Raw genomic sequence first — 19,077 nt, forward strand, 5'->3', positions numbered from 1 at the left:
AAACAAAATAATAATTTCGCACATATGAAAACTTAACGAGTCTCATGTGTCGTCAACGGAACCCCAAGTTTTCGTATGTGCATAAGTTATTATTTTTTTTTCGGCTGATGTTTAATTTCAAGATAAGCGAATATGAAAAGCTTAAAACATGTGGGTATGTAGCAAAATCATCTAGATATACTCAAAGAAGCTGTGAAAATTGGATGAAATAGTGAACACGACTTGAAGTAAAAAAAATACATAAGTAAAAATAATAAATTTGTACATTTGAAATATATAAACATTGATATAAAAAAAAACTTTAAAATATACATAAATACATAAAAAAAATATATAAATACGTAATACATTAAAAAATATGTAAAATACTTAAACATACGTATAAATACGTAAAAAAAATACATTTATACATTTAAAATACTTAAAAAAAAACCATCAACATCTATATAAAAAAACATAAAAAAATACATAAATACGTAAAAGTAAATATAAATACGTAATACATATAAAATAACACATAAAAATATGTTTATATGTACCTAAAAATACATAAACATATACATACAAAAACTTAAAATATACATAAATACATAAAAAAAAAAAAGATACAAATACATACAAAATATGTTTATACATTATATACAAATTTTGACGAAATTTATAGAAAAAATCTCATTATTTTGAAAAAATTAACGATTTAGTCTCACGACCTACTTAACCGGTCAAAAATGGCTAAAGTGAATAAGTTAGCCGGTTTCTTGGGCTTTTCTATTCAAAAAGTTCAATAGTCGGAACTTTTCCATTAAAATAAATAAATTTATGACTATATTAAAAAAATTTCTAAAATATTGAGATTTTTCTGAAGATTTCCCTAAAATAAAATAAAATATTTGATTTAATATTTTTAACTATTATTATAATTAATTAATTTTAAAATAATTCTTTTCAACTTTTGAATTCCTATCTTTATGATAATTTAGAATATGAAATGTTGTTTTTATTTTTACGTTGATAATATAGTTTTTAATGTACGGTCGCCGTTAACTATTGTTATTTTTAGTTATTTCAAGCATTTTTTAAAAAAGTTTTTATAATTATAAAAAATTGTTTATTTTGGATTGTTTAGTTAATAGGACATGACAATTTATTATTTACATTTAATATTATATTTAAAAAATCAACTACTTATTAAAAAAAATAGTATTTAGAAATCTTTAGATATAACACATCTAGTTACAAGCGGTGTTTAAATTCTTAACCTTTGACTGAAATATCTTTTTTATCAACTTGTCATATCGTTGGCGCATAAACTTTTGGTCTCTATATATGTCATTACATTTGTATTAATAAATTAAGTGTATTATATTGATATTTCAAGAGTGGTGACATTAAACTGACTATGTTTCAAATACATCAGCCTATCTAAAACAATATACTAAATGAATTATGTTAAAAATTAAAGAGTTAAATGTTAAAAGTATAATAATAATGAATTTTTATACCAAGACTCTTGTAACCTAACAATATCAAATATATTGTAAATGTACACTCCTCAAGTGGTCAAATGTTAAGGTCTCGTGATAGACAAAATATATGTAGATTTAAGAGTAAGATATGAGTAAATATGTTAGTCGTTCTAAAAAATTTAATATATTAAAAAACAAACTAGGGATATATACAGTAAAGTCCCAATATTTTCATCGATTTGACAAGAAAATCCTAAACTTTATTTTTTTGACAGTAAAGTCCAAATTACCGGCAGTTTTTGACACTTTTACCCTTTTTTCCCAGTTATCCGGTAATTAGAATTTTTTTGTCAAAAAAATAAAGTTTAAGACTTTCTTGTCAAATCGTCAATTAGGACTTTACTGTCAAAAAAATAAAGTTTAGGACTTTTTTGTCAAATCGTTGAAAATATTGGGACTTTAGTGTATATATAACTTTTTTTGGTTAGAAATTTAATGGTATGATACTCTTTAAGCATAAGGGTTATTGAAATCTTCACTAATCTGCTAGATCGTATTGAAATCCTTAACGTTTTGGTTCTTCTAGGGTAGTGTTGACTTTTTGCAACTCCAAAAATGGAGAAATAAGAAACCAAAAAAAAAAAAAAAAACGAAATTGTCATTCTTTCCTTTCTCCACATTCACATCCTTTTGACTAGACATGTGTTGTTTGTGTTTGTATAAAGCCAGGGCAATTTCGTTTTTTTAGGTTTCTAATTTCTCCATTTTTGAGACTGCAAAAAGCCAACACAACCCTGGTTCTTTTTTTCTTTCTTGATTATCTCAATTTTTTTCAATGTCTGTTTGTTGAGATTAAAAAAACGATTTATCAATAAGCAAACGTAAAGGATTTCAATAGGATCTAGCTGATTAGAGAAGGTTTCAATAACTCTTATGCTTAAAGAGTATCATATCATTAAATTTCTAACCAAAAAAATTATATATACACTAAAGTCCCAATATTTTCAACGATTTGACAAAAAAGTCCTAAACTTTATTTTTTTGACAGTAAAGTCCTAATTAACGATTTGACAAGAAAGTCCTAAACTTTATTTTGTTGACAAAAAAGTCCTAATTACCGGCTAACCGGGAAAAAAGGGTAAAAGTGTCAAAAACTGCCGGTAATTTGGACTTTACTGTCAAAAAAATAAAGTTTAGGACTTTCTTGTCAAATTGATGAAAATATTGGGATTTTACTGTATATATCCCAACAAACTAATATGGTTAAAATTTAAAAATAAATGATTTATCTATAAACTTAAAAAAAAAATCAACATTTTCTCATCAATAAACAATACATATATAAAGTAATAAAAATGACCAAGCTTTTATTTACTTATATTTAACATCTTCATGCTTAACATACATATATTGTTTATATAACAAAAAAAAATTAAACACATAATCTTCATCCTAGCTTTTAAGAACACAACAATGAGAATATTAAATATAAGAAACATGTTATCATATCACTTTGGTGTCATCTTAGATGCGGTATCACTCATTGTATTATAAAACTACTATAGAAATGGTCACCATACTATAACAACCATTAATTTACATGTCATAATTTATTTTTATTTTTTCGATTTATTTGTTAATAATGATAAAAACGGATATAATTTAATAAAACATGTTATTTAAATAAAAACTAACTTTTAAATTAAACAAAAAATTAAAAAACTTAAAAAATCATTACAAGAAAAAAAAAATATGATAAAACTAAAAACATAAAAGATAGTCCTAATTGTCCAAATAACTACCCAAAATCATTTCCTTCATCATTAGAAACACTTTCATATCTTGGAGCGACAAACCCTCTTCGTTGTACCTACAAATTGTCAACTGGTTTGACATGTCTTCTCGCTCGCTTGCGTCGCTCCTTCTCTTCTCGTGCTTGTCTATGAAGGAAATTCAAGTGCTCACGTTGTAAATCCATTCGTTCTTTTCCAAGTAAATTGTGTGCGTCGAACTTCGCTTCGATTTCCGCCATATGTTGTGCTCTTTTTTCCATGTCGTTTAGTGAGCTTCGCTTTGTTGCGTCCTACCAGTCGTCGTGGAGGGGAGATCTCTTCGATGTCATCCAAAATCTCATCGGTGTCAGCATTGAGGTGGATGTTAGTCCGTGCGTTGGAAACGCCGAATGAACTCGAAATTCGAGACCTCTTCGATTGAACCTCCGACAATGTTGGATTTTTACGTACCTCAACATCCTCCATCATTTTTTAAACTCGAAAACATGAACCATTTCGATGTGATATTGCTCTTTCGCAACTTTAAACAAATCGAAATTGTTAGTACTACTTTGCTTTTTCCGACTCAAGTTCGTTGTAGATACCATTGAATCTGGTGCAACTTTGATTCATTTGAGTCCACTTGCTACTAAGCATATCAATATTGCGATATGAATTTTTCTTTAAAATAGCGTGAAATCTTTTAAGAACCGCTTCTCAAAAAACAACTTTTCTCATATCATTTCCTTTATGTTCCTTTTTTGAAGTCCTACATCATGTTACCGCCAAAGTGTACTCCTCTTCCAGTGTCCACCATTGTAGAAGTTCTTTATTTTCCATGACAACATTTTTCCTTTCTCTCTCATACTAACTCCTACTTCCGTTTCTACCTATGGTTGTGTTGGTGGTGGTTATGTAGGTGGTGGTTGGATGGTTGTTTGAGGCATCGAAGAAAAAGTATTGAAAATGTTTTGTAATAAATTTTAGTTTTGTCCAAAAAGATTTTGCTAAATGTAGGGTGAAGAAGGAAATTGCATTTGAGGTGAGGTGAGGTGAGATTAAAATACCTTCCTTGGAATGATATTTGTGGTTAGGTTTGAAAATTTTGTAGGTTTATGTAATTCTCATATTGCATGAACCCAATCGGAGATGTTGTGTTTTGTTGTGGGTTTGTGTTTGATGGAATGGTGTTTGGGTTTTGCTTCATTTTTTAGTTGAAATAAGTGTTGAATTTTTGTAATATAGAGAGAATGAAAAGACTTGTGTGAGCAAAATATGATATAAAGTATATTCCGAATTCCAATTTGGTTATCGACAATAAATTAAAATTGTCCCACCATTAAGCCTATAAATAACATTTTGACAGAGTTTGTGGAATTAGAGAAAAATTCTATAAAAATCACAATTTTTTTTTAGAACTTTCCCATCATGGAGGAAACACAAAGAGATTGGTCGTAATTAACATTAGATCTTGATTGTTTGTTATATCTTCTAGACAAACTTTGAGCAATTTTTTGTTTTATAATACTATATTGCAACATGCATACCCCAATCTACATATATTTTCATGTTTCAGTTCTCTGTAAATAAAAAACAAGTACATTTTCTGTTTCGTGACTCTACTGTTCATATATATAAATTTTTAATAATTTTATTTAATGTGTTTCTGTTTGTTAAATCCGTGATTTTTAACTATTATCACATCAGGTCTTTATAAACGTAAGCCAAGTTTCCCCAAATCTTAATTTGAAGATAATTTCAACAGAACCACGGATTCCCAATAACTGGTGACTGGGTCAAGTCTACATGGATCTTTATAGATAACACCCATACTTCAGAAGAAACAATGTTGGACCCAGTTATTTAAGCCCAATCCTTACCCAATGGATACGATAGATAATGCATGCATAAATCATGACCTAATATGCATATTTAACAATAACAAATATACTTCAGGTCCAAACATGATTTAGGTCCTGAGCAAAAATAAACAAAAGGACCCATAGAGACCCAAAAAAAGCTCTAATGGTAAATTAGCTTTTCGAAATTCATTTGATGTCCAGTGAACTATAGAAAGAAAATGTCATGTTTTATAACTAATATTATTGAGCTATTGCGTTTAGCTTTGTTTTTCCCTTGAAGCAAACTAGCACCTAATATTCCGCTTTCCTGATTTTCGTTGTAAGAACAACTTGTCTTCATTTTTAGATTTTTTTTTTCTCTATATTGATAAAAACAAGTTTCAAAAAGGCGTGAGGCGTGACATTGACCGCAAGGCCAAGCCTCAAACTTAACAAATCATGACAAGTCATGATGTTTTTCAATGTGTGATGTAAGAAGGCGATTTTATATTAATTTATAATTAGATTATCACATAAATATAAATTTATATCAAATATAACTAGTTTTCAGAAATGTTATATCAACAACTAATAACAAAAAATTAACAAAAAACACAATACTTGTATGTCCGATTAGAAAATACATAGAAAAGGGAAAAAAACGTGTCTCAAACAAAAAAACACGCGCTGATGGGATGTTAAGCCCACCAAGCAAATTACACCCTTTGATTGCTAAATAAACGTAATATAATGGTAAAAAGGGGTATCGATTATCGGGGAAATGGTTGTATTCAATCACCAATGCAATTCAATAGAACTAGTGAAATTAAACTAATTAACTACAATTAAACTAAAAGGTTTTTTTTTATTACTTGAAAACTAAAATATTTGAATAACTAAAAACCTTGCAATTAAGCAAGTTGATGAGATGCTCAAAGGTTGGGAATAATTGGTTAACTAAGGCAATTCAACACAATGAACATTTGTGTGTTTATCATTAGGATCTAATACAAAGCTTATCCTTCATCCCAAATTGGTTATAGCAATCATGAAGCATGATATGCCAAGATTTCTCATAGGTAGTATGGAGGTTGGGGAAGCCCACAACACACTTTCTTAATTAAGATCAGGGGTCAATTGAAGCAATTAATCCCATGAAATCAATTAGCCTTAGGAATGAAGGAATCCCCAATTCCTAGAGGATGTCAAATGCTTACACATCCATAAAGGAGATACGATTCATAAGCTAAAGATGATTTCTACCATCATAAAGTCTTTGTTCTAGATAAATTCAATGATCCAATGCAAAATCAATGAAACAAATCAACCATTGCTTAATCAAATACTAAGCTCATGATCAAAGCATCAAATAAGCATAAGAATAGTAAACTAGAATCATAAACATGGAATAAATTGATAATCAACATAAATCCTTCAAAACCCACAAACATTCATTGGTTTTCAGCCAAAGTCAACCAAATAAGAGTATTAGCCACTCATGGCAACAAAGTAACAAGAAAAATAATCTAATTGCATAAAGAAACTACCTAAGATTTGGAAAGATGAAAGGAAATGGTTTCTAGCTCCCAAAATCGCCTCTTGCAGGTCTCCAGTGGTGGAAAAATCGTGAATGAGCCTCTAGATCTGATCCCCAAGGGTTATGGTGTGCCAAATGACCAAAATGCCCAAACTGGGTAGTTGCGCGGGTACTCGCGCGACGAAAATTCTACCCGCGCAAATGTTGCTGTAATGCTATTGGTCCACCAAGCCACTCCACCCTTCCACTACCAAAGATTCCTTTGGTCCCCCTCCTTGTCCATGTAATTTGAAATGCACCAATCATCATTTAGCCACCAAATGGATGCTCCAAGCCAAAATTTGAATTTTATGATCCATCTTCACAAGCCCAAATAATCCAAGCCAATAACTTTCAAAGCCCAATTCTTCCTCTTTGATTCCGCCAAGCCTAATAATGCCTCGGGAGCCCACTAAGCCCGTCTCCAATCAACCCGCAACCGCAACAAGCACCGAAAAACCAACAAAATATCTCATGCAACATAACAAGCACCCGGTATGATCCATACTAAAGAAAAATAAATAAATTACAATGCATTAATGATAAAAAGATCTAAAAATCTAAAAATAAACTAATAAAATAAGGAAATAAAATAAGCTATCAAATCACCCCAAGCTTAAACCTAACTTGTCCTTAAGTTAGAACAAGACTAAAAATGAGCTCGGGATGAACTATCTAAAAAGGAAAAAGAAAGATACCATAGAACTTGGTCAACATCAGTCAACATGGTCAGAATTAGTCCTTCAATGGACCCTACGTATCTTCAAAATGTTCCCCGCTTTAGAGCCATAAACCACATTCTTAACCACTTGATGGGCGAATAGATCACGGCTGGATGCGGTCGCGGTGTGCAAGACAAAGGAAACAGAGATGCGCCCAGTGGGGTCACTTTAAATCACCAATGTAGACCATAGTGCACGAAGGAAAGGCGCCTCTTCACACACTATGATTCCTACATTTGTCAGGCCAAAGTGTATAATAACGAAATAGGGTTTTGCAGCACGGCCTCCGGGCAAACATCTGGTTTCAGAGGCTTCTCCCTTGTACTGTCCTTTACAGTCTACCGTCTCATCGTCGGGGCCTTTTCTCACCAAAAATCAAAAAAATAAAATAAACTAATAAAAACTCTACTTAACCTAAATCTAAACCTAACAACCTAAATCTTCAATCTTGAACTTCTGTTATTGGGTCTTCAATCACATTCGCTGCTTGACATTTTTTTTTGCAAACTAGATATATAACATAAATATTGAACTTGGAACCTTGTTCTTCTTTTTGTGTTGCTCTTTTTCTTCATTTTTCTTCTTTGTTTTTGTTGCTTTTCGTGAATCATCTTTTAGAGACTCTTATTGTCTTCACTTTTTCAAATTTCTTCATTCTTTGTGTTGCTTCTTGGAAGGTCTAAGGAATTTCACCAAGTAACATAGGATTCCAATAGTTAAAATTGAGTGATAGATAGAGGCTAATATGAACACCTAATGATCATTGACAATGTGCCAAGATCAACTAAAAAGGGTGGGGAATGACTCAAAAATGGGTGTTACCGAAAAGACTTGGTCCCAAAAGATGTGAATTGGGGGACCCACTTCAAAGTTCATCAAGCACCTCAATGCAAGGTGTGATAAACAAAATCTAACTAACTATCTACTCTAGACCCTTAGAAAAATGATAACCTATCCTAAAAAGGCGGTGAGAATCTAACTAAGCAAGGCTTGGACGAGACTCGGGAGTACTAAGGGGTACTCCCTCCAAAACCAAGATGCGAGTCTTCAATATCTTCAATGTCTTCAAAATACCTTATCGGGCTAGTCTTTGCTGCACACATTGGCATGACCAACCACATCCCTCTGCACCTAGACCTAATCAAGCTACCTGCATCTGACCCCCACACAAGCGGTCTCAAAGTGGTCTGTGTGGCTCAAAATGTGTCCGATTCATCAAATACAAGGAATTCCATATCAAGACCCGGGACCAATCTATGATTCAATACTTATGACTCGGCGCTATGGTACCTGTAGGGATGAGAAGACAAGAGAGAACAAAAATGCATGAACCTAACCTAGAATGCATCTAAAAAGTATGAAAATTATGAAAATTAGAAAAGAGAGAAACAAAATATGCAATATTTTTTTTTTGAATTTTTTATGCAATTTTTATGAATGCCCTAAACGACTAACTCTAAATGCAACTATATACAACCTAAATGCAATAAAAATAAAAGATTAGATTACCTCACCCCAAGCTTAAAATTAAGCATTGTCCTCAATGCTTAGGATGAGAGTAAGGAAGGATCATACCGGGATCAAGGTGGAGGAGGCCCGCGAGGAGGATAACCACCCTCGGGCCAAAAATGATACCATAGGTCCTCCATGTAAGTGTGGGTGCGTGCTTGTCGTTCCTCTATGCGATGGATGGCTGCGGTGTTTCTATTGCCCTGGAGGCGCAAGGAAGCAAGCTGGCTGTAAATATCGAGAGGAAATTCGTGTGCAGGGTCGGGCTCATTGGGTTGCTGGTATGAGTGGTAGTCATGCTGTGGCTAGGAGTGTTCTCTCGAGGGCTGAAAGTGTGACCCGGAGGCTTGACCTAGATGAAGTGGAGGCAACTGGCGGATTGGGAGATCATAATGGTCTTCAGCCTCGAATGGGCTATCAGCATTGTCAGGGTCCACCTGCATGTCATCATCCGCGGCTGCGTCATCATCATCTGGCAAGTCTTGAGGCAAAAACCATGTTTCGGGGTCATCGGTGGTGAAGGTGGAGATACTTGGATTGGGTAAGATGTAAATTGGGTCCTTGACATGGTTTAGCCAAGAGAAATGTCCAAGAAGATTAGGATGAGGTAGAAGTAATTCCATCGACACAAGAGTAATGCAATCGAGAAGGTAAATAGGTGGATCATCCACTGGTACATATTCAGATTCTGGAAATTGAAAGCCCATACCCAAACTAATGAGGGTAATGAGACCTCTAATACAAATGTCACCAGTGGTCTTCGTCCTGAGGCTGTCACATTTGTCTAAAAAGATGGTGGCGAAATCGGGTAAAGACCAACGGTGGCTCGACATGCAATAGAGAAAATACAACTCAACGGTGTTGATTTGCCCCGGCTCGTGACGAGCAAAGATAGAAGTGGATAGGATCCGGTGGGCAATTCTCCAGCAAGGATGGATGAAAAAGGGGTCTTTTTGGCAACTGGGATTGAACTTGGGCAGGCTCGTGATTTGGTTCTAAAAGTCTACTTTGGGCAAGCTTTTGAATTGAGTCCATTGGTAGCTGTAAATGTCGGAGTTGTTGATGTCATATGTGCCCATGATCTTGTTGAGTTTTTTGTACTTGAGTCGGTGCTGCCGACCCTGGAGTTTGAAAGTGAGTACCCTCATCGTGTCATTGCGGGCATAGGTGGAGAGGAATTCGATTGTGGGCTGCTTGTAGGTACGTGCAGAGAGATCGAGAAACTCGTGCCAACCAATGTTGAAAAATAGTTGTCGCAAGTGGTTGTCAAGGCCGAGGTGATCCATAGAATCGTGGTGGTAAAATTTTGTGGCGTGGATTGCACGCTTTTGAAGGTTGGATTTGAACTCTCGGCTTTGGGCACTCGTGAGGGTAAGGTTCCCATCACGATCAACATGGTCGGTGGACATTTTCTTGGATGGCCCCGAGGATTGAGCTTCACGAGAAGATCCATGAGATGCGTGAATGGTCTTGTCCCGTGCCATTGTACTTGTGAATAAACCTAGCAAAGACAAAAACTTGGGCAAAGTTATCCCTCACACTCGCCTCACACCAATCCAATCAAATCAAATAATTAAAACCGGGAAATATTCCAAATTGGCAATTTGGCACAATGCAATTCAATTCAATTAATTCAAGGCAAGCTAAGACTAATTCTATTTAACCTAATGCATAGCACAAGTCTAGTAAAATTAGAAATTGAATGCAATAAATTAAAAGGAATTACCAACTTCGTGTGTTGAAGTTCGAAAGAAATCCGCAAAAATCCGCACCCCAAGCTTGAATTTTGGCCCACAAATTAAGTCTTTTGAATCTCCGGTGAGAAGCAAAAATTTTGAAATTTTTGGTCAAAATTGGTGGTGGCGGCCGGCGGCAACGGCAGACGGCGGCCGGTGGCGGAGCTTGGTTTTTCGGCGATAAGATTTTCCCAAATTAAGAGTAGATCAGTGTGTGGTGGAGTGTTTGGTTAATAATGCCCCAAGAATTTTTGGAATTGGATGGGAGGTTGTGACGGGATCGACGGTTGTTCGGTTTTCTAGCGAGGTTGAGAATGGTGGCGGCCGGCGATGGTTTCGGAGTTAAAAGGGTGGGGTTTAGTCGGAATTAAGTGGGGAAGGTGGTGGTGGTGGAGCGCCGACGAAGGGAGTAGCGGAGAGGTGACAGTAGCGAGGCTTCGCTTTTCCGGCGACGAAAATTGGATGCGGATGGGGTCGCCGACGGCGCTGGAGCGGAAACTCTGATCAGTGGAACAAGCTGGGCGGAGGCGTTGTCGACTGGCGTTGGCGGCGGACGGTGGAGTCGATGGTGGAGGCGGAATCGATGGTTGTTTGTTGATGGGAGGCAAAAGGAGTGGAAAGGGGTCTGACGGGTGAGGGGGGTATAAGGTTGGGTGATAAATGGGTCGGGTTATTGGGCATGGAGCGGGCTTGGGGCGGCTATCCGGGTGGGATGGGCAATTTGGGTTCAATTAGGTGGCTGCACAAAAAAAATATGATTTTTGTTCTTGGCCGCGCAAAAATCTGCGAGGGTGGGTACCGGCCGCGCGCAACAATCAGAGAGCACCCCATGTTGGCGCAATTTTGGAACTCGGGACCTGCGTGGCTGGGGTCGGTCGCGCAACGGCTGTGCGAGTACCCGCGCAAAAGTCAAATTTTTGGAATTTTTCAAACTTCACCAAAATCAATGGAATGCTTCTATATGCTTATTTTTTATGACAACTTCAAGTGTAGAAACACCCAAAACTTCAAATGGACATTATTTATTTACATTGCATTTATTTAACGTCTTTGCCAAGACATAGTCCCGCGTCCATCAACTTTTGTAATTTGGGATTTCCAATGTTATGTTGTCGAATTCTCCCGTATCAAAGCCTTCATAAAATGGTTTCAAGCGGTGTCCATTCACTTTGAATATTTGATTTGTTTCCAAACTCTTAATTTCAACTGCACCATGATCAAACACTTTTATAACAATAAAAGGTCCGTGCCATCGAGATCGCAACTTTCCCGGGAATAGCTTTAAGCGTGAATGATAAAGAAGAAACTTTTGGCCCGGAATAAAGTGCTTTCGAGTGATGTGCTTTTCATGAAACGCTTTTGTCTTATCTTTGTAGATGCTTGCGTTTTCGTAAGACTCGTTTCTCAACTCCTCGATTTCTTGAAGTTGCATTTTTCGGTGCTTTCCACTTTCTTCAATATTGAAATTGCACTTTTTAACCGCCCAATATGCCTTGTGTTCCAATTCCACCGGTAAATGACAAGATTTTCCATAGACAAGGCGGAATGGAGACATACCAATTGGAGTTTTGTAGGCGGTCCGATACGCCCATAAAGCATCTTCTAACTTCAAGCTCCAATCTTTTTGGGTAGTGTTGACGGTATTTTCAAGAATTTGTTTGACTTCTCTATTTGACACTTCGGCTTGGCCATTTGTTTATGGATGATAAGCGGTTGATATCCGGTGTGTGACACCATATCTCTTTGTCATTGCTTCCATCATTTTATTGCAAAAATGAGTGCCCCTATCACTCACCAAGGCTCTCGGTACACCATATCTTGCGAAAATGTTTGACTTCAAGAAGTAAATTACAGTTTTGGAATCATCATGACGTGTAGCCTTTGCTTCAACCCACTTTGAAACGTAATTAACCGCCAAGAGTATATAAGTATAACCAAAAGAAACGGGGGAAGGGGCCCATGAAGTCGATTCCCCACACATCAAAGATTTCACAAATAAGGATAGGGCTTTAAATCATCTCATGCCTCATGGATATGGTACCCGTTCTTTGACATCTATCACAACTCTTGCAAAATAGATAGGTATCTCTTGACATTGTTGGCCAAGAGAGTCCGCATTCAAGCACCTTTCGCATGGTTTTGTTTTGACCAAAATGTCCTCCGCATGCATATTCATGGCAAAACTTCAAAATTGACTCGACCTGATTTTGATGAACACACCTCCGTGTTAGTTGATCCGGACAATGTTTCCAAAGATAAGGGTCGTCCCATACGTAGTATTTGGAATCACTCTTCAACTTGGCCTTTTGGTGCTTGGTAAATGCATGTGGAATTTCTTTAGTAACCAAGTAATTCACAATATCCACGTACCATGGAATGGAATTTGACATATAAAAGAGGTGTTCATCCGGGAATTCATCTAGGATAGGAGAAGAAGAATCACCAATATTCAACCGACTTAAGTGATCCACAACTAGGTTTTCGGCACCACTTTTATCCTTTATCTCAAGATCGAATTCTTGTAAAAGAAGAATCCAACGAATCATCCGTGGTTTGGCATCTTTCTTGGCCATGAGATACTATAATGCGGCATGGTCAGAATATACAATTACTTTTGTCCCAAGAAGGTATTGCTGGAATTTTTCCAAGGCGAATACAATGACCAGAAGTTCCTTCTCGGTGGTGGAATAGTTGGCTTGAGCATTATCCAAGGTTTTGGAGGCATAGTAGATGACATGTGATGCTTTGCCCTCTTTTTGACCTAAGACCGCTCCAACAGCAAAATTGCTTGCATCACAGATTATTTCAAATGGAAGCTCCCAATTTGGAGGTTGGATTATTGGTGTGGAAGTGAGCAAGTCTTTAAGTTTGTCAAAGGCTTCTTGGCATGCAACATTGAAGTCAAAATCGATATCTTTTTGAAGAAGAAGGCACATTGGTCGTGTGATCTTGGAGAAATCTTTGATGAATATTCTATAGAATCCCACATGACCCAAGAAAGATCTCACTTATCTAACACACGTTGGGTAAGGAAGGGTTTGGATGACATCAATTTTGGCTTTATCAACTTCAATGCCCTTTTTGGAGACGATGTGTCCCAAAATGATTCCTTGATTAACCATGAAGTGACATTTCTCAAAGTTTAACACCAACTTTTTCTTTATGCATCCTTTCAAAATCTTCTTAAGGTTAACCAAACATTCATCAAACGAATTGCCATACACGGTGAAATCATCCATAAACACTTCGATTATATTTTCGACATACTCGGAGAAGATACTCACCATGCATCTTTGGAATGTGGCGGGGGCATTGCATAATCCAAATGGCATCCGCTTGTAAGCAAATGTGCCAAAGGGGCATGTAAGAGTCGTTTTGTCTTGATCTTCGGGGGCAACGGGTATTTGGTGAAAACCCGAGTATCCATCAAGGCAACAATAATGCGATTTGCCCGCCAATCGTTCGAGCATTTGATCAATGAAAGGAAGAGGGAAGTGATCTTTACGCGTGCTTGAATTTAACTTTCTATAATCAATGCACACCCTCCATCCATTTTGAACTCGAGTGGGTACCATTACACCTTTGTTATTGTCAACAACCGTGATTCCCGTTTTCTTGGGAACCACTTGCACCGGACTAACCCATTTGGAGTTGGAAATTGGATAAATCATATCCGCATCAAGTAGCTTGATTATCTCCTTCTTGACAACTTCCATCATGGGAGGGTTTAATCGTCTTTGGGCTTCCCTCCTAGGCTTGCAATCATCTTCCATGAGTATCTTGTGAGTGCATACATTAGGACTTATCCACTTGATGTCCGCTATGGTCCACCCCATGGCTTCTTTATGCTCTTTCAAGACTTCAATCAATCGGTTTTCTTCAAAGTCTTTCAATTGAGAAGAGATAATCATCGGTAAAGTTTCATCTTGACCCAGATAAACATATTTCAAATGGCTAGGTAAGACTTTCAATTCAAGTGTGGGTGGTTGGATTATGGAAAGTGGCATCTTGATTGGAGAATGAGATAAGGAAACTTGAGAAACATCCTTCTTTGTGGAATTAGTAATTTCTAAAGACTTCACAATATCTTCAACTTCGGAATCCAATGTATACAAATCCAAGGTATTCTTCAAACTTTCACCTTCAAGACTCATGTTAAGCACCATCTTCAAAAGATCCCCATTTGATAACTCGAATAATTGTTGGGTGATTGGCTCAATCACATCAACTCGATACAATGGAGATATGTTGCTAGGATGTCTCATTGCTTCAAAGATATTGAAGTGAATGGTCTCTCCATCAAACTCCATGGTGATCTTCCCATTGTGGACATCAATAATCGTGTGAGTGGTATTCATGAAAGGTCTTCCAAGGAGAATCATAGATGACTTGGAAGGAGTCTTATCTTCAAGGTCAATGACATAGAAATCCACAGGAAATACTAGTTGATTAACTTGAACGAGTACATCCTCCAACATGCCTCTTGGAAATACACTTGACATGTCCGCTAATTGAATGATGACTCCGGTTTCTTCTAAAGGTCCAACATTGAGAGGTTGAAAAACCGAGTATGACATGACATTGATTGAGGCTCCAAGATCTAGCATGGCACTTTCAACTTGTAAATCACCAATGGTACAAGGTATAGCAAACATTCCCTGGTCTTTGCATTTGGGTGGAAGCTTCTTTTGGATGACCGCAGATACATTTGCATTTACTTGAATCTTCTCATTTGTCTTGAATTTTCTCTTGTTGGTGCACAAATCCTTAAGAAATTTGGCATAACGTGGGATTTGCTTAATGGAATCCAATAGTGAAATGTTGAGTTCAACCTTGTGGAAAGTCTCAAGAAACTCTTTCTCTTCTTCTTGTTTCTTTGAGGAAGCCAACCGGGATGGAAAAGTTGGTGGTATGACCAATGATTTGATGGGTTTGTTGGAAGAGTCGGGTTGATCAACGTTTGGCACAACCAGTTCCTTTGGAGGAACCAAAACTTTTGGAGGTTCCACAATGATCACTTCATCTTCTGCTTCTCTTGAAACTCTTTTAGGTTGACTTTCTCCAAGTGTTTTCCCACTTCGAAAGGTGATGGCACTCACATTGGGATTCTTCTCGGTTTGTGATGGAAGTTTATCCCTTTGTTCTATCTTGTTGAGAGCGGTTGCCAAGTATCCAATTTGTGCTTGAATGTTGGAGAAAGTATTCTTGGTTTCTTGTTGAAATTGGGTTTGGCTTTGAGTAAGAGAAGTGACAAGTTCTTGAAGGCTCATTTGATGGTTACCACTTGATTGACCTTGTTGTGGAGGGTGTTTGTAATTTGGAGGGTTATAAGAATTTTGTGGATATGGAGGTTTTTGGGATTGGTATTGTGGATGTTGGGGTCTCATCAAAAGATTTGGTGGATTTTGCTTTGGTGGATAAGGGTTGTTTTGGTTATTCCTCCAATTTGGGTTGAAATTGTTTTGAAATCTCGTGGGTCTTGGTTGACCTTGATATCCGCCCATTGCATTCACATCTTCCGGTTCACTTCCAAGTGTGGGACACTTATCCGTATAATGGCCCGTCATTGCACAAATACCACATACCATCAATTATTGACCACTTCCCACCACCATTTGACTTAACACATTAGTCAAGTCCAAGAGCTTTGATTCCAAATGTTGAGTGTTGCTAACTTCACCAACCACTTGTGTAGAATTTCTCTTCATGTCATTTCGAGTCCCAAAATTCCTTTGATTTTGAGAAATGGCACCAAAAAGTAATCGGATCTCGTGAGGGGTTTTGTTGAAGATGTCACCACTACTTGAAGCATCAATCATCCTCCGATCTTTTTCATTCATACCCTCATAAAATTGTTGAAGAAGTAGTTGTTTGGGTATATTGTGTTGAGGACAACTTGTACACAAATTGTTGAAGCGCTCCCAAAAATCATGAAATGTTTCATTTTCCCCTGGACGAATCCCCAAAATGTCACTTCTTTGACTTGAAATGCGGGAGGTGGGATAGAATTTGCTATTAAAGGACTTGAGTAACTCTTCCCATGTGTGAATAGATCCCGATGGTAAGTTGAATAACCACTCTCTAGCTTTATCTTCCAAGGTGAGCGGGAATGCGGTTAACTTGAAATCATCCAATGTCACATTGTCGGGAAACATGCTAACACATATCATGTGAAAGGACTTCAAATGCCTTTGAGGATCTTCTCTATCCAAACCATGGAACTTGGTAAGTTGATGTATGAAACTTGACTGTAATTCAATTCCTCAGCGGTTTGCGGGATAAACAATAGCAAGAGGTGTATGAGTAACATCCGTTTCCATCATTTGTATAAGTGTCAACTCTTGAGGGGGATTGGGTGGATTGGGGTTGTTAGGATTTTGTTGCAAGTAATTGGGATGTTGTTGGTAAGGTGGATATGGGTATTGTTGGGGATTGTAGATTGGTGGTGGATAAGGTTGGTAGTTAGGGTATTGGTTGTAAGGAGGTTGTTGTTGTGGGTACATTGGGTTTTGGTACATTGGAGGGTGTTGGTAATTGGGTTGATTTGGGTAATGTACTTTTTCAACTTGAAAATCATTGTTTTGAGGTTGATTGTTTTGGTGGAAGTGTTGGTTTTGTAGTTGTAGTGGTGGTTGATAATTGGGTTGGTCTTGAGGAGGGGCTTGATTCCAAGGTGGCATATCAATGAGAGGTTCTTGTGGTTGTTGTCTTGGTTGATGGGGTGGGGTATTGGAATATTGATTGATTGGGTTTGGGTTGGAATTGTGAGGTGGAGTGTGATTCATGGCTATGTGGTTTTCAAACGGAATGTCTTCAAAGGAATAACCAACAATTGGAGAATTCGGCTCGGTGTCGGTATCACTTGAAGTATGAACTTGATCTTCTATGTTGATTAGTGGAGAAGAGGAAGAAGCTTGAACTAGTTGTTGTTGCTTTGCTTGTTTGGCTAACTTTTTCAACCTTTTTGCTTCTCTTTCAATTTCCGGATTGTAGAGTAGTTCACCGGTTCTTGTAGACCTAGGCATAAACAATCAAATAACAATAACCAATTTCCCCAACAACGGCGCCAAAACTTGATGGGATGTCAAGCCCACCAAGCAAATTACACCCTTTAATTGCTAAATAAATGTAATATAATGGTAAAAGGGGTATCGAACCTCGGGGAAATGGTTGTATTCAATCACCAATGCAATTCAATAGAACTAGTGAAATTAAACTAATTAACTACAATTAAACTAAAAGGGGGGTTTTTTTGATTACTTGAAAACTAAAATATTTGAATAACTAAAAACCTTGCAATTAAGCAAGTTGATGAGATGCTCAAAGGTTGGGAATAATTGGTTAACTAAGGCAATTCAACACAATGAACATTTGTGTGTTTATCATTAGGATCTAATACAAAGCTTATCCTTCATCCCAAATTGGTTATAGCAATCATGAAACATGATATGCCAAGATTCCTCATCGGTAGTATGGAGGTTGGGGAAGCCCACAACACACCTTCTTAATTAAGATCAAGGGTTAATTGAAGCAATTAATCCCATGAAATCAACTAGCCTTAAGAATGAAGGAATCCCCAATTCCTAGAGGATGTCAAATGCTTACACATCCATAAAGGAGATATGATTCATAAGCTAGAGATGATTTCTACCATCATAAAGTCTTTGTTCTAGATAAATTCAATGATCCAATGCAAAATCAATGAAACAAATCAACCATTGCTCAATCAAATACTAAGCTCATGATCAAAGCATCAAATAAGCATAAGAATAGTAAACTAGAATCATAAACATGGAATAAATTGATAATCAACATAAATCCTTCAAAACCCACAAACATTCATTGGTTTTCAGCCAAAGTCAACCAAATAAGAGTATTAGCCACTCATGGCAACAAAGTAACAAGAAAAATAATCTAATTGCATAAACAAACCACCTAAGATTTGGAAAGATGAAAGGAAATGGTTTCTAGCTCCCAAAATCGCCTCTTGCAGGTCACCAATGGTGGAAAAATCGTGAATGAGCCTCTAGATCTGATCCCCAAGGGTTATGGTGTGCCAAATGACCAAAATGCCCAAACTGGGCAGTTGCGCGGGTACCCACACGACGAAAATTCCACCTGCGCAAATGTTGCTGTAATGCTATTGGTCCACGAAGCCACTCCACCCTTCCACTACCAAAGATTCCTTTGGTCCCCCTCCTTGTCCATGTAATTTGAAATGCACCAATCATCATTTAGCCACCAAATGGATGCTCCAAGCCCAAAATTTGAATTTTATGATCCATCTTCACAAGCCCAAATAATCCAAGCCAATAACTTTCAAAGCCCAATTCTTCCTCTTTGATTCCGCCAAGCCCAATAATGCCTCGGGAGCCCACTAAGCCTGTCTCTAATCAACCCACAACCGCAACAAGCACCGAAAAACCTACAAAATATCTCATGCAACATAACAAGC

At 36.9% G+C, this 19,077-nt stretch overlaps 1 protein-coding gene across 1 annotated transcript; it reads right to left on the reverse strand.

Annotated features, from left to right (window-relative positions):
* Positions 1-16,885: 16,885 nt before the first annotated feature.
* Positions 16,886-17,407, reverse strand: LOC128127803 (early nodulin-75-like). The gene has a single exon (XM_052766497.1). It carries the CDS (start codon positions 17,405-17,407, stop codon positions 16,886-16,888), a length of 522 nt encoding a protein of 173 aa, XP_052622457.1.
* Positions 17,408-19,077: the final 1,670 nt, after the last annotated feature.

The sequence above is a fragment of the Lactuca sativa genome, chromosome 8 (assembly GCF_002870075.4).
Source record: "Lactuca sativa cultivar Salinas chromosome 8, Lsat_Salinas_v11, whole genome shotgun sequence".
NCBI classification, from domain to species: domain Eukaryota; kingdom Viridiplantae; phylum Streptophyta; class Magnoliopsida; order Asterales; family Asteraceae; genus Lactuca; species Lactuca sativa.

Bases quoted from the DNA above. Each gene is read 5' to 3' on its own strand.
- LOC128127803 (XM_052766497.1), bottom strand. From the start codon at position 17,407: ATGAATCACACTCCACCTCACAATTCCAACCCAAACCCAATCAATCAA.